Below are 15122 nucleotides of genomic sequence, written 5' to 3'. Positions count from 1 at the left end.
TGATTTACAGGAGCTGTAACCAAAATGTTGAAATTGCTTACATTTTTATTATTGCCACAAGTAGATTACTATATAGTGTCTCACTCTTTCAAAAGCTAAAAAAAAAAAAAAAAAGGCATACAAGGAGGCTTTTTAAAAATGTGCACAATCACTTTTGTATATGGCTAAGGTTGATCCAGTAATGGAATATAAAGTGGCGGGCTGCCGGCTAGGTGTAACGGAGGCTTTTATGCAGCAGCAGAAAAGGCAGAGACTAGATCCTGAGAGAGAGATGCCCCTGTCCCTGCCTGCGGGGCACCCTCGCTCGAGCAGCGCTGCCTCCACCTCTAGGAGCAGCCAGTGCTGGCATCAGACTCTTCTTGGCATCCATAGACTGGGGAGTTGGGGGAATTGGGGGAAGGGTCCTGGCAAGTTCCTACAGGAAAACCTCTAGTATGGTGTATTTTTAAACAACATCCACATTTAGCTTGTCTTATTTTCAGTATGTTGTGCAAACCAATGTGTGTATGGTCAACAGGAACCCCACACACACACATTAATGGGGTCCAGAGTGCATCTTCCCACCTACTTGTGTCCACTGTGACAGCCAGCACAGCACTCACCAAATCTACTAGCACAGGAAATTAAGTAGCTGTGGCTTCAAAGGGAACCTTCATTGGCAGATTACTGAAGGGAACAATACCAGCAGCCCTGTCAGGGATGCGCCTTGAATTTCTTACTTAAGTTTTGCATTTAGTATCTGGTATCTTGCAAGATCACATTTAAAACAGGAATACTTAGCTGAAACATACACTCTCTCCCCCAAAGTTGATAAGCACCCCTCCTACTTAGGAATATTGCTTCTTTCTTTAAAAAAAAAAAAGAGAATTAAAATGAAACTTGAAAAGTGCCGGTGATGCTTAGTATATTTAGTAACTTTTTTTTTTTTTTTGAGACAGAGTCTCAAGCTGTCACCCTGGGGTAGAGTGTCATGGTATCATAGCTCACAGCAACCTCTCAACTCTTGGGCTCAAACAATCCTCTTGCCTCACATTTTTTCAGTGTTTAGTAGAGATGGGGTCTTGCTTTTGCTCAGGCTGGTCTCTAACTCATGAGCTCAAGCAATCCACTTGCCTTGGCACCTCAGAGTACTAGGATTACAGGCGTGAGCCACTGCACCCAGCCTAGTAGCTTTATAATACAGGCTGGGGTTACCATTAAACTTACTTAACTAAGGGAATCTACTGATTTGTTGCTTACAGAATTTTCTCTCTTTCACATGTTAAGGTTCGCCATCGGTGGTGTGAGCTCATTGTCAAGCACAAGTTCACAAAAGCATACAACAGTGTGGAGAGATTTTTTCAGGAGGATCAGGTGAGTTTTGTTTTTTGGCAGATGCAAATTCTTTAAATGTTGCCCCCTACTTGTCAAGAACCCAAGTTCTTGACATTCTTCGTAACACAGATGTGACCTCACACTTCAGAGTTGATTTTTCCCCTCGTTTGTGTCCCTCTAACGCAGTGAGGTACGCCCCTGGAGAGCCCTTTGGCTTTCCTTGGCTGTGGCCCTGCCACCATCAGGTGAAGTGCACTCAGTTTTCACCACATCTCCAGAATCTCCCAGGCCACAGATGTGGTTTAGTGATGCCATGGCGTCCATCTGCGTCTCCATGGCCCTCCTTCAGAGCACACATACATGCAAGGGTCAGACTGGGAGAGCCCTGTCTGGGTGAAACAGTCTGTATCCACACCTGCAGTGCCAAATGCCAGGCCCACCCTGTGCTGAGTTTCCTTCCTGTGAGAACTTCTCTCACTATTACCAGGGAAAGCAGCGGCCTTCCAAGGAGCCCACAGGAAGTAGATGTGCGTGAATGTATTGGGGAATGTCCTCGTTGGTTGCCTCTGATGTCCTCAGTGTACACTGGGGTGTCTTTTGTGATGTGCTGTGGCCTTCCACACCCACCTGCTCCCACCAGCAAGTGCCTCAGAGCGAGCTGTCTGCTTGTGCAAGCACTGTGCAGTGACGGGAGGGGACAAGCTGCACTTTGGTGGGGGTGGGGGAGGAGCAAACAAAAGGACTTTTGATGGGGTCTCAGTGTGGGGGGCAGCCAGCCAGCAGCGCCTGAGGCCTCATCATTCCCACAAAGGAAAGGATAAGGCTTTGTACCAGGAAAAATGTCACATTTGCACAGTGAAGCAAGAGGTATTTGGAAAAACATAAGGGAGTGTAAGAAGGACAGAGTTGAAGAGCAACTTTAAGTCTATTCTGAAGACCAAAATTCACTGCAATATATTTAGAGCCGTGATCTTTGTCACATAAGGATCACTGTGTCTCAGCTTTTTTGAGAAAGCACTTTGAACTCTTAACTACTGAGTTTTTATCTTGTGCTATCTTTAAGATCCTTTTAATTTGCTCCAGCAGAATGTAGTTCGTGGTATAACTAAGCTTGGTACAAGCGAACAAGCGGAACCAAAGTGGTCCTTGGGTCTTCCAGAATATCATTCCAGTTTTTAAAATGTAGGAAAAGTGCACATGTGAGTCTTCCCAGCATTGTTCTCGGAACAGAAAGGCCAGTGTCGGCTGCAGTTGTGGGGCTAGTTGAGGGCGAGGGGCCGGGTGGGGCTGCAGGAATGGGGCGCCTGGCGGGCAGTGCGTGAGCCCTCCTGCAGTCACACTGCTGTGTGCTGTGGGCTTGCTGCTGCAGGAGTCAGACCAGCTGCTGTTAAGGGGAGCCCCATATCCCTGTCAGCGCACGGGTTTTCCGTGGTGGTCATAAATGGAAACTCTATCCAGAACATTCTGACACCATGATCACTGTGGAAATGCTCACTTGTCACCAGTGGCCACATTGGTAGCTAACAGTTTGTTGGGCTTTTGATGAGAACAAGGAAGAGGCAAGGATTGAAAACCACAGATCCCAAACTACCCAGCTATCTATCTTTTCTGGGGTCTTTATAATTGATAGCCCAGCAGGGTTCTGTGAAAAAAGCATAGACTGTTCTCACACATGTGTGCAGAGACACATTTTCTTGTCTAACATGCTCCGGCCTCTGTGCCCGCAGGCCATGGGTGTGTACCTCTACGGGGAGCTGATGGTGAGCGAGGACGCCAGGCAGCAGCAACTTGCCCGCAGGTGCTTTGAGCTGGTCAAGGGACAAATGGACAGATCCTCAGCTGAAGTGGTGGCTGAAATGTTATTTTAAAGAGGTGATTCTCTCCTTTTCTTTCTTCCTTTGGTTCAAACCAGATGTGCCTCTTAGCCAAATAAACCCAGCCACGCGGTGAGCCAAGACCAACCCCAGCACTGGTGGCCTGGGACAACAGAGTCGGTGCCTTGTGGCAGCAGCGTGAGGGCCCAGGGTCCCAGAGCACTCTGGGGGGAAGCAGGCTGTCTACTTGGAGGGGAACAGCTCTCCTTGGCACCATTTTGGCCACTTCAGGTTTTGTAATTCGTGCAGGAACAAAAATTATGGGACAACATTCTGAGGTTTGGAGATGGGATGGGAAACCCAGTGAAAGTGCTAATCCTAGTCTTCAAGGTGAAGGCTGACACAACAGTAAGTGGCAGTATTAGTACAAATGCCAGCTTCTGGTGCACACGTCTTCTCCTAGGCTGTGTGTTAACTTGAGGGTCCTCAGCTTGCCCACGCCCTGACCTGTGAGGCTGGCAGAAGGTCTTCAGCCACACTCCTCCATGAATCACGGAGGGTGTTATTTTTACCATGCTGTGTTGGAGTAGACCGTCTCCCCTAGCTTACATTGGAGTGAGAATCTTGGATTGTTTAAATTGCTTCCTCTGTGAATTGTGCTTGGAATTAACCTGTTATGTTTACTTCCTAGCAGTTAAAATTTAAATATGGGCTTCTTCACTTTTATTGTCATTTAGCAGTGGCACATAAAGTTTTGCTCCGTACAACTGTGGGGGTTACAAGTGTGGTTTTTTTTTTTCCTGACAATCATCATCATCTGTGTCTTCTGGTTTTTCTTCAAAGCTTTACATGATATAATAGGGTACATCTAATTTTGTATCTTTTTTTAAGCTTAGCTTCCAGTCTCAAGGATTGTTCATATTGTCATGTGGCTTCTCTACAAATAGAATTTTTAATGGATATTGAATATTTTGTGTTGATACTCTCATTAACCCATTGTTCATTTACATTGCTTCTAATGTTTAGCTCTTATAAAAACAATTATTTATGTCTAATGTGTTTAAATGTCTATGGATCTGAAGGAACTCTAATACTGAAGAGGGGGAAAAGTTTCTATGATCATATTCTTCCAGAAGAGTCAGGAACCATGTTTGCTGGGAGAAGGGAGGCAGTGAGACAGCTGTAATGACTGTCTTGTAGGGACACAGCAACATGCAGTCATGTCTGCCATGGCTTCTCTAGTCCTTATCTAAGGTGGGCCAACTAAAAAAACAAAAAAATCCTCACAGTTACTTTGTCGCCAGCCTCATGGTAATCAGTATAAATCATGTTTCAGTTTAGACTTCTAATTTCATGAAGAGTGTGTGTTCAAAGTGTGTGAAACCACAGTAAAGCCAGCTATTCCTTTGTTCCTTTCATTCCAAATTTTGGAGACCCATGGTGGGTGACATAGCTCTTGTGACTTTGCATAGTGATCTTTTTGCCCTGAAGGAGGCAAAGGAATTGTCCTGGTGTGGGACCACCATTGCCTTGTCTTTTGCTGTGATCTTCATTCTTCTCCCTGCCCTTCTAGAAGCAGGGGTCACGAGCACCCCACACCACATTGATGAACAGTGACCATTCCTGAGTCACACCTTCTACAGGGAAATTGTTCCCAACTTGAAAGAGGCCCCTACAACTTCTCAAACTGCCTATCAGTAGAATCCTCACATGGCGGGAAAGGGATCTTCTCCCCAGGGTTAAAGACAGTAAACTAACAGCAGAGGCCACCTTCTTTAGTAATTCTGTCTCATGGCGGGTCCATACATTTTTCTTCTCTTGTCCCAAAGCTTCATGGTCACGTCCAAGTCCTCTTGATTAAAAAAATTACACCTCTAGGATGGCGCGTAACTGAACAGCAAACAGAAGTCCAGTCCATTGGCTAGTGCAGCGGCACGGAGGCGGTGTCATCGCCCTGCGTCCTTCCACGGAAGCCCGGTGCGTGCAGATGGGAGCGGCCACCAGGCATGGCGCTGCTCCCAGGTGCTCTGGCTGCTTGGGTTCCTGGCATGCTGATTTGTGACTTAAGATTAAAATCACATTGCCAGGGATTACCACGCAGCCACGACCTTGGCTGCTCCTCCAGAAACCATAGCCACTCTCTCTGCAGTTTGGAGAGCAGATGCCTCTCGTAGCTCTTCTTTGGAAACGAAAGAAGCCAGCAATCACAGAAGATGCTCACCGGCTCTTTCTTTATGCCCAGCGATGACCTCTCTAACAAGGTGCAGAGCTTAGCTGATTGGTGAACAGTGATTGGTTTCCGCTTTGTTCACAGTGGCTAAGTTCTGCACCTGAAGAGAAGGTGAGATGGGGCAGCTAAGTTGGAGCCGCTGGGGCTGAGGCCAGTGCCAACGGGCTGGCCACTGCTGAGAGGTTGGCTCGAGCGCCGAGCACGGTTCTGGAGGATGAAAGACCACTTGCCCGAGGATGCATTGTCTCCTGTCAAGAACACAGATAATGTACTCACAGGCCTTAAGTTTGTTTACAGAGCTGTAAATCCACTAATACATCTGTCTAAAGGATCATATGAATTGAAAGTTGCAAAAAATTATTCTTATAAAAAACTTAAATGCATCCTAGAAGTTGGGTGTGACCCTGTGGTGCTGACTATTGGTGAGTAGGGCGGGGTGCCAGGAGACCCCTGTGTGGTTCCGAGCGCGGTGAACTCTCTCTTGTGTTTACAGCCCAGGTCTCTGCAGCGCCGTGGGATAAGCTCGCCGAGGCACTGCTTCTCCGGCTGTCGATTGGACCCGCCCTCCGGTGCCTACTGAGCTGATATCAGTTCTCATTTTACACACTGGCTCAGTTCAGCAGGAACAGGAGTCGAGCCCTTGAGCAAAAAGCCTTCCTGTCTGTAAGTGCCCGAGGCTCAGGGGAGCCCGGCCTCCCACTCACGGAAGACAGGCCTGAGCATCCACCATGTCCCTGGGCGGCCAGCAGCGGAGGCGTCCATCTGTATGTGCTCCTGCGTGGGGGGGGTTGTAGACTCACACAGCTCTGCTGACACAACAGGAATGAGCTCGAACTCGCACAGGCAGCGGGGTTCGCGCCGGAGCATGGCAACTGCCCCTGCTCACATGACAGAGGCAGGGCCACCTCTCACCGTGTAGAGTTTAGATTTTTTGAAAGTAATTTCAGTGCAGGTGGGTCTGAAATGGGATCTCCTCCTGCTATCCGTCTTGTGAGTGAAGCCTGAGTTACAGCCCAGTATGTTTCATGGCCATGTGTGAGCTCAACTGCAAACCCCACTCCCGGGGTCATGATATGTGGCCCAGATGTCATCTCTGTCCTCCGATGGAAGTGTCCTGTCTTTAAAGTGGAGAGCAAAGGCACACAAATGTACTCGTTTACAAGAATTCCTCTGTTGTGACTGGGTAATAAATTTTATTGCTGTTTCCTTTGCAGGAAAGATCACAGCAAGATTCTCTTTCATACGTCTCCTCCCAGCCCGGTGGGACCCAGCTCACATTGACCCTGGACATCAAAGAGAGGATTATGTGGCTGCTGAAGCCATCAGCCGACAGCCGTGTTCCTGTCTTGGTGCTTCTCTTGCCCAGAGGCTGGTCCCAGCCAGACACATATAAAAGGCCATGCTGAATCTGAATTGCAGCTGTTGTGACTGTAAGGCAGTTCTTACCCACAAGTGATTAAAGATACCCGCAGTACGTTGAAAACCTGCTGAACATTTTGCAGCGGTCCCCTCAGCATGCACATGGGTATTTCTTTAATTCCAGAAAGTCACACAGTTTTATTTACTGGGACCAGTGAACCCAGTTTGATGTCTTCTGGGTCATTTCTGATTCTGCAGAATTGTGATTGATATCGTTAATGTGTAGATTTTTTTCAAAATTACAGTACTTTTTTGTAAGAATTTAAAATACATTAACAATAAAATGTAATGAATTTGATTTCTTGTATTCCTATTGGCTTCTGAATTTGATACTGAGTAAAAGTAATAACACATGTAAGAAGGCATTCTCCACATTCCACTATTCCTTACCCACCTCACTGGTTTCTTCATAACTTTTAAGGCAGTACTGATGTTCTTAGAAGCCTGGAACAGAAAAATTCAGGCTGGGCGAGGCACATTCTCTAAAATGTAGAATCTTAGGCACCATGGGAGTCTGTGGTGACGTCATTTTTCTTTCCTACAAATGTTGAGAGCTAAAAGCTTGAAAGAGCTTCCTGGTACTGTCCAGTGCCTGGAGCAGGCCAGGCACTGGGCGCAGCATGCTTGCATGCCTGCACAATGCTGAGCTCAGAGGGAATGAACTTGAAGACAATCACAGTTTTTCGCCTTGCCCGGCTGTGGCTCTTTGCATTCTGTCCTAACTGTCACAGAATGAGGCTCTTAACACCAATCTTCCTTAGAAAGGCTGGACCAGGAGGCCTGGGTCTCTGAGACTAAATTGCACCACTGACTGTCCTTCTAGAAGGTTTCCCAGGGATTTACTCTTCGCTCTTAACATGTGCTTTACGTATGATTTGTGTTTTGTATGCCGTACTGGTAGAAGAATAAAAAATTATTAAACTTGAATGAGTATACAAATGTTTCTGTGGCAGCTTAAAGTTGGCCTGGGCGTTCTGCACTGTGTGCAGGGGGTTGGCACCTTGAACCTCCAGAGAGCTGCAAGCCATCAACCAGCCTAGTCATTTGGTGTGGTCTTGTTTTTCCAAAAAATGAAAGCTGTGCTTTTTATCTTTTTTAAAAACCACTATGACAGAGCTGAACTGCTGAATAGGTGGGATTTTCCATAAAGACCACTAATCCTCTGGTCGTGTGATTCACCAGGTCCTGCAGCTTGCTCTGACCACTTGGGTTCTGGCCAAGAACACAAGCTTTGGACACAGTGTCACAGCTTTGGCCAAGGTACCGTGGGAGAATTGGCCTTCACTTCCTCCAGATCTGGGAGTCCCCGATGCTAGGTGCTGTCCTTAGAGATGCAAGAGGTCACAGGAGAGTGGCTCTTGTGGCCAGGGCCTGGCAGAGATGCCTCTGGATTCCAGAATGGCAGCCATTCAGGGTCTCAAGGGTCAGTAAGGACACAGAAGACCAGCAGTCTCCACTTTTAAATGATATGTTTGATCAGAAAAAGAAGTCATGTTGGTAACTAGTTCACATCAAGTGGAGTGCAGTGGTACTTTGGAAAGCGTGCTGCACCCCAGTGGCTTGTTGTGCTTGCATGAGTGTAGCATCTTCAAGGATTGGGCATTGTCAGAAGACACAGGCATCCTGGGTGAGAGAAGGCAAGCTGTCCTGGAGAGGATGTGGGTGTGCCAGGGAACCGAGTCCCACTGCCAATCAGGCCTGGACACGTTGCACTGTTCCCGTTTGTGTGCGGACTGGCAGGCAGGACTCAAATGCGAGTCCACGTGGCTTAGGGTTTTCTTCCTACGAGGTCCCTCAAGAAGAGACCTTTCGGTTGGTAATAAACCTGCTGCGGCCCTGATAACCTAAACACTCCTCGTCCAATGTGATGTAAGGACAGGCCTGGGTGAGAGTGGGGCCTACTTTGGAAAGCATGGAAACCGGGCTGCTACAGATGAGTCACCGCAGGGAAGACGCAAAGCCCTGTGTGCACAGGAATCAGGCACACCTGCTTCCCTAGCAGTTTCTCTGCCATTTTCTGGCTTCCCTCAGCGGTTTGCCTGTAGGAGCTCCTGGCAGAGCTCACCACCCCACCCCACCCCCGGTTGAGTGTAAAATAAACTGATGGTAACAAAACTATTTTATCAACATAATGCTTCCACAAGCGGAGGGACCCAGGACAGGGAGGCCCACACACAACCATTGTCCCCTGGTCTAGTTGGAAGAGAGAAACACCCAAGTCCTCAAGCTGCAGGCAAGATTGATCCTGAGCCGCTTTGGGCATTCAGTGGTCACAGGTGTCGGTGGTGGGGGCTGCCCACATGGGGTCTGTCAGGCCTGAGGCACAGCCCATGGGACCTGAGTTCTGTTCTTGTGAGACCATGACTGAGTGCGATGGGAGCCCTAGGGCCATACCTGGAGCCTGGATACGGCTAGGAGGGGTGCTGAGGGCAGATATTAGCACCAGCCACAGTAGCCATGTGGCCAGCAGCCACCAGCAGTGTGGCAGTGCCATCTGTCCCCTGAGCAGCAGTGAGGCACTGAACTGTTAGTGCATTAACTCAGCTGCATTTGCCAGATTTATTTAGAGTGAGAAGAAGCAGTCTTTCTTTTGAGCCAGTTAATGGGTTAATTGCCAAGCAACTGTCTTGCTCCAGAATAGGCTGCCCGGTCCAGCCCTTCCTGCTGAGGCTACCTCGGGGAAGATGGAACTGCTCCCCGCCAGTGCAGCAGGCAGCCTTCCAGGGGGCCGAGGGATCAGCCAAGGGCATTTCTCCTCCAGAGGCCCTGTGTCTGGGACCGGTGTGTCCTAGGCCAGACTGCAGGAGGCGGGGTGGCTGGGCCTCTGAGAGTGACCCCCCAGCTGGGATTCCCCATGGAAGGGACAGCGGCAGTGACTCTGCTCAACATTCACTTGCCTGTAGGCCTCACTGTCACTCAGGGACCCCGTCACCTGGGGACCTGGCCTGGAAGGGCAGCTCGCTGAGGGGATGGGAGCATGGAGCTCAGGGTGACCGCCAGGTCAGAAGTGTTAGGAATTCCGGCCAGACCAAGGCAGGAAATGGGTTAGGGGAGGAGATGGTTTGTCTCCATCTTGGCCTCTATTTGAGGATTAAAGGATTTTGAAGCATTTATTTTTATTGGAATTTCAAATCAAAACATAGAAATAATAGTCTACATCCCAAACAAGGGGATCTTGCTTAAGGTACAGAGAGGGTCCTAAGTGCAGGAACCTAGGTTAAACCATCTCTTTCCAGCGAGAAAATCGCTACAAATCTAGATAAGTTCCAGGACACAGCAGCCTGCTCTCTGGATCAGTTATATTCAACCGGACACAGTGAGCAGCCTGGGTGGGGCCAGCCAGGGGGAGGCCATGGGGAAGGACCTCCGCCAGTCACCATGGTCAGCCTCACCGGGGCAGCTGCAACCCACCAAGCGGCTAAAAGCCAGGGGTTTGTGTGCCCAGGACAGTCTGCTGAGAGCTTCCGGTTCTAGGCCAGCAACCTCCTCGCTCCTGTAGATGAGGCTGGTGGGGCTGGAGGACTTGGTTGGCAGGGGCGAGGCTGGCCCTGGGGGAGAGTGCAGCCGCTGCTCCCTTCTTCCAGGGTTGGGCCACCCCACAGTTCCAGGGCCTGGTCCTGGAAAGGACTCCACTCAGGGACACCAAGACAGTGGCAAAATCGAGCCTATAGCTCTATAGCCACTTCCACCTAAGGCCAGGTCCGGGACGCCTCAGAGGCTTGGGGAACTGGGGCTGAAAGGCTGCAGGACCCCCCGGGGCAGCCTCTCAGTCCAGGCTGAGTGAGGGGGCATGAACCCTGCACCCACCCCTAGCCACCTCCCTTGCAGACAGTGACCTCAGCCCTCCCTGGCTGGGCTCTGGGCCGGACATTTACAAGGTGGAGGGAGGAGAAGCTGGTTGGGACTATTCAAGGGCAAGGTTTTATAGATCTTTTCCCACCCTTTGGTGCTGTCTGGGAGATTGATCAGCTAATAAGGCATTTCTGTTCCTGTCCAATGACCAGACAGTGTGAAAAAGAGGCCCATCACCCAGCCTGGAATGGAAGAAGCCACCATAAAACTGTAGACATTCCCAGGACCAGCACGGCGGGACAGCTGGCGGGCGCACAGGCACCAGCATTCCAGCAGCAGCCCCAGCCTGTGAGAAGGCCAGCACGGGCACCACTCTTAGGGACTGGGCCCAGGAAGGGGCTTGATGCCTCCTTGTCCTCACATAGGCCCAGGAAAGACCCTGGGATGTATGGTCACCAGGCTGTGACCTTGCAGATTGGTGGTGGCACCCGAAGCCCACCTGGCGCCTGCAGACCTGTGGGGGATGGGGGTTGTGCAAGGCCAAATCTGGAAATGCAGATAAAGGCTGATTTTCCATCTACCCCAGACAACTTGCAGAGAACCAATCTGGTACCCAGACACAGAGTGCCACTTGAAATGGAGGTTCAGAGTTTGTCTTCTCAGCCCCAAGGTCTTAAAGGAGCTGGGCGCCAGGACAAGCTGCTCTAAAGACCAGACCCTACCACCCCTGGCCTGGGCTCACCTCACATCTGGCAGTTACCGAGGAGGGTGGGCCCGAGAAGGCTTGGCGGTGTGCTCAGGGACTGCACACCCTGTGTCCCAGGCAAGCTGCCCGCCTGGGAGAGGAGAGCCGGGCACAGATTCTGCCCGGGGCCGCCTTGCCAGACAGATCATCTGCGGCTTTGTCTGGGACTGGAGCGGCTGGGTGTCACCCTGTGGTTTCTGTTTTCCTAAGTAGTCTTTGTGTGCCTTCTGCCTGTAACTTCCTTCAGCTTGGTCTTCATGGGGTTGGGTCCCCACTTTAAAGTCCAGGCCAGGAGGTGTTTTTGCCTGTGGGTGAGGTGCTGAATCTCCCCATTGTCAGGCCCTAACTGCACCACAAGGGTCCCAAGTTCCAGAAAGTTCTTTTCAGGCCCAAGAGTCCTCCCTTGTTGCAGGAGCCTAGCAGCATAGGCCTCTGGAAGCAGAAGTGTGTTCTAAAGACTTGATGGGAGTTCTTGGTGAGCTCTGAAAGGCAGGAGTTGTCAAAGCCCCTCCAGCTCAGACATGGCTCTCTGGCCCCATCTCCAGCTTTCCACATTTGAACTCCATGACTGGAGTCTCCCAAGGCCCCCTACTGAAGGAGGGAGGCTCCAAAAAAGCATGAGTTATGGGCATAACTACAAGCTGAAGTAGGAGTCAATTTTATTGATTGCCAATGGAATGGAACAAGTGTGCGTTTATGTTAGGTTGTAAAGAAAGGATAATTTAAAGGTAAGGAATTGTAATTTTATGATTTTATCTGCTTTACTAAATTATATGCTATGTCAAGGAAGAAATAACTGCAGCAATCGTGGCTTCAGCACACCTAGGGGCAGAGGAGGCCACTGTCTAGAGCAGGAAAGGTGACTATTAGCAAGCACAGAGGCTGGGCACATGGACAGGTGGCTATTTGGCCCACTGCATTCTCTAGTTGGGGTGCTCAAGACACTGAGGTCCTCGGGGTCCAGGGACCCAGCCATAATGAGTAAGTCATCTTTTTCTGGAAAACTCTGTCCAATGCTAGAACATAAGTCCTGTGAATAAGCAATAAAAATGCCACCCGTTGACTAAAGTGCAAGGAACACAGAGGCAGCTGTCTCCCTTTAAAGTTACAGATGGCGCCAGGGCCTCCTTCCCCTCATAGCATCATTTAACAGCAGCCCTCTCGTAGAATAAACAAGAATCTTCCTTTGTGTATTGATGATTACAACTTTTTCCCCATAGGCCTCACGTGCAAACCACCAAAATATGTAAACAAAGTTTTTCCCACCTTTTCACCTAGGCCCTTCCCCAACCCACCCCAGTCCCAGTAATGAGACTGACTGCTGAGTCTCTGTCCCAGCAGGGGAACTCGGGAAGGACGCCGGCACACAGGGAAGGACAGCCTTTGCTCTACACACAAAGGGCAGCTCAGTGTCTGTGCCGGTTTCCGCTTTGACTTCTCCAGGTAGCAGAACTTTTCAAGGCAGGAGCCACGACACCTGGCCTCGACCATTTCTAAGTACACAGTTCCGTGGCTTTAAGTTCACATTGCTGTGCAGCCATCACCACCTCCAGCTCCAGAAGGTCTCATGTGGAATCATCAAAGAATCACACGGTGTTTGTCCCTGTGTGTCTGGCTTATTTTACGTGGCATAAAGTCTTCCAGCTTCATCCATGCTGCAGCATGTGTCGGTATTTCTGCCCTTTTTAAGGCTGAATAATATCCTGTGAACACATCTACCCCGCACTTCCTTTATCCTTCATCTGCTGAGGGACACTCGAGCCGCTCCCGTCTTTGCCTATGATGAGCACTGAGTGAACTTGGGTGTACACATGTTTCTTCAAGCTCTTACTTCCACTTCCTTGGGGTAATTGCAAATGAAAGGAAAAATTTAAAATTTTGATATTTGACCACTTGTTCTCCAAAAAGGTGATCCTAATTTTCCTTCCCTCCCTTGGGGTAGGGGAGTGATTTTCCCCACTCCCTCATCAATACAGCAGTATCAATCTTTGCCTTTTCCAACTTGGTACGGAAAAGTAATTGCATTAATTTCCATTCTCTACACTATGTTAAATAGCTTTTGAAAGTCGTTTGTATTTCTCTTTCTGTTATTTGTATGCAGTGTTCGCACCCCTTGCCCATGGGTTTCTTGGACTGGTGGCCTTTTTCTAACTGATTTGTAGAAAAGTTTCAGAAGTTAGGTAGTTAGTTGTTTGTCATGTGCTGCAAATATTTTTTTTCCAGTATATCATTTGGGATTGAGTTCCAGTATTGAGTTTGGGGGTTATTTTGGTTTTTATTTCTATATGGACAGTTTTATCAATCTTTTCTCCTGTGGTTTCTTGGTTTTGCATTGCGCTTAAAAAGGGCTCCCTCTGAGGCCCCAGCGCAGCTGAGGAAGACGCTGGGGTCCAGCACACGACTGCCTGGAAGTCTGCTGCAGCCTCAGCCCCTCCCCACAAAGTACTCGGAGCCTTCCCTGAAGCTGCCCCACGGAGCTTTGAGCCTGGCCCCAGGCAGGGCTGTGGGTGTGTAGGGGGGTGAGGCTGGGCTGAAATGGGGTACAAGTGTAAGTCTGCAAACCAGTGATGAGCAGGAAACGCTAAATTAAAGTTCAGAAAATCCTTTCTATGGCTTGGGCTAGGGAAGTTCTAATTTTATAAACTGAATCCTTATTTATCTTAGTAATATACCATCTTCCCAGCATGGCAGCAGCCCTCCTACCTCTCCCACCCTCCTCTTTCCCAGCAGGAAAACTGCTAGAGCCTTCTCTGGAGAACATTCAGAGATCCAGAGAGCGGTCCCGCTGACACCAACATCTGGAAAGAAAGAGGGCCGGGTAGTCTGTTCCTTAATGTTTATTTTGGTCTAAGGAGCAGGGAGGTAACTTTCTTTCCCAGAATCATCTTTTCCCTGTTGATTGAAAAGCCTCAGCCATGTACGATCCTGTACATGTTCATTCCACAGGTATTTACAGGGCAGGGGATGACTAAGGTGAGGCAGGAGGCAGTGGCGGGTGGGGAGTGGTCAGAGTGGGGGACTCCCTGGTGGATTGCATGCAGGCATGAGAGAAAGGGAGGCTCAGCCTGAGTCACAGGAGAGATGGGGTGTTAGCAGACATGGAGGCCAGAGGACCACCTGGGGTGTGTTCAGCTGGAGAGCATCACGGGACCTCCCAGTGGACTATTTGGGTCTTGGTTGTGTGCAGTCATAAGCAGGACTGGGTCAAGCTCATAGACCGGTCCTGGGGTGCTCACTAGGAAGGGGTCAGAAGCAAAGGCCCCATGGGTAGGAGGAGACCCAAGTGTCCCACCAGCCCAGAGCAAACGTCAGGGATTAGGAGGGCCCAGCACACAGGGTGCTGTCGACCTGTGGTCAGGGTGAGGCCTGAGAATGGGCTGTTGGCTACAGCAACAGAGGGCGCTGGTGACCTCCAGGGGTGCAGTGTCTTTGTGGTCCTTCTATGGTCCCACCCATCTGTCCGTGAAAAATACCTCACTGCTTCGATGACTCTGGCATTGGAGTGTGTGCCGGCACACGGTATCTGTCATTACACTTAACTTTCAGAACTCTCCTGGCTGCTCCTTTTTTCCCCCTATACTTTTTATTTATTTATTTCAAAGTATTACAGAGATGTAAATGTTCTGGGTTACATGGATCACTTTTGTAGTGCTGCAGTGTCGGGTCTTAAGTGTGCCCATCACCCAGATAGTGCTCACTGCACCCGTCAGGTAGGTGTTTGCCCATCCCTGCCTCCTCCCTCCCTGTTTGATTTCCACTGAGTTATATTTCCCGCTAGGGTAGATGCAGAGAGAAAGGAACACTTACT

At 49.5% G+C, this 15122-nt stretch overlaps 1 protein-coding gene across 3 annotated transcripts in view; it reads left to right on the top strand.

The window, feature by feature from the left end:
- Positions 1–7017, top strand: part of CUNH9orf3 (chromosome unknown C9orf3 homolog) — a 384867-nt gene extending 377850 nt beyond the window's left edge. For all 3 annotated transcript variants that reach the window (XM_012814094.2, XM_023508155.1, XM_023508160.1), the window contains 3 exons: positions 1267–1353; positions 3042–3186; positions 6573–7017. In XM_012814094.2, coding sequence (XP_012669548.1) covers positions 1267–1353; positions 3042–3182 — 228 coding nt within the window. In that variant the 3' untranslated portion in view covers positions 3183–3186; positions 6573–7017. The remainder of the gene's footprint in view (positions 1–1266; positions 1354–3041; positions 3187–6572) is intronic.
- Positions 7018–15122: the final 8105 nt, after the last annotated feature.

Source organism: Otolemur garnettii, unplaced genomic scaffold (assembly GCF_000181295.1).
Source record: "Otolemur garnettii isolate 467f Iridium unplaced genomic scaffold, OtoGar3 scaffold00006, whole genome shotgun sequence".
Classification (NCBI taxonomy): Eukaryota; Metazoa; Chordata; class Mammalia; order Primates; family Galagidae; genus Otolemur; species Otolemur garnettii.
Note: the sequence above shows the minus strand (reverse complement) of the source record. Positions and strands in the feature narration are given on the sequence as shown.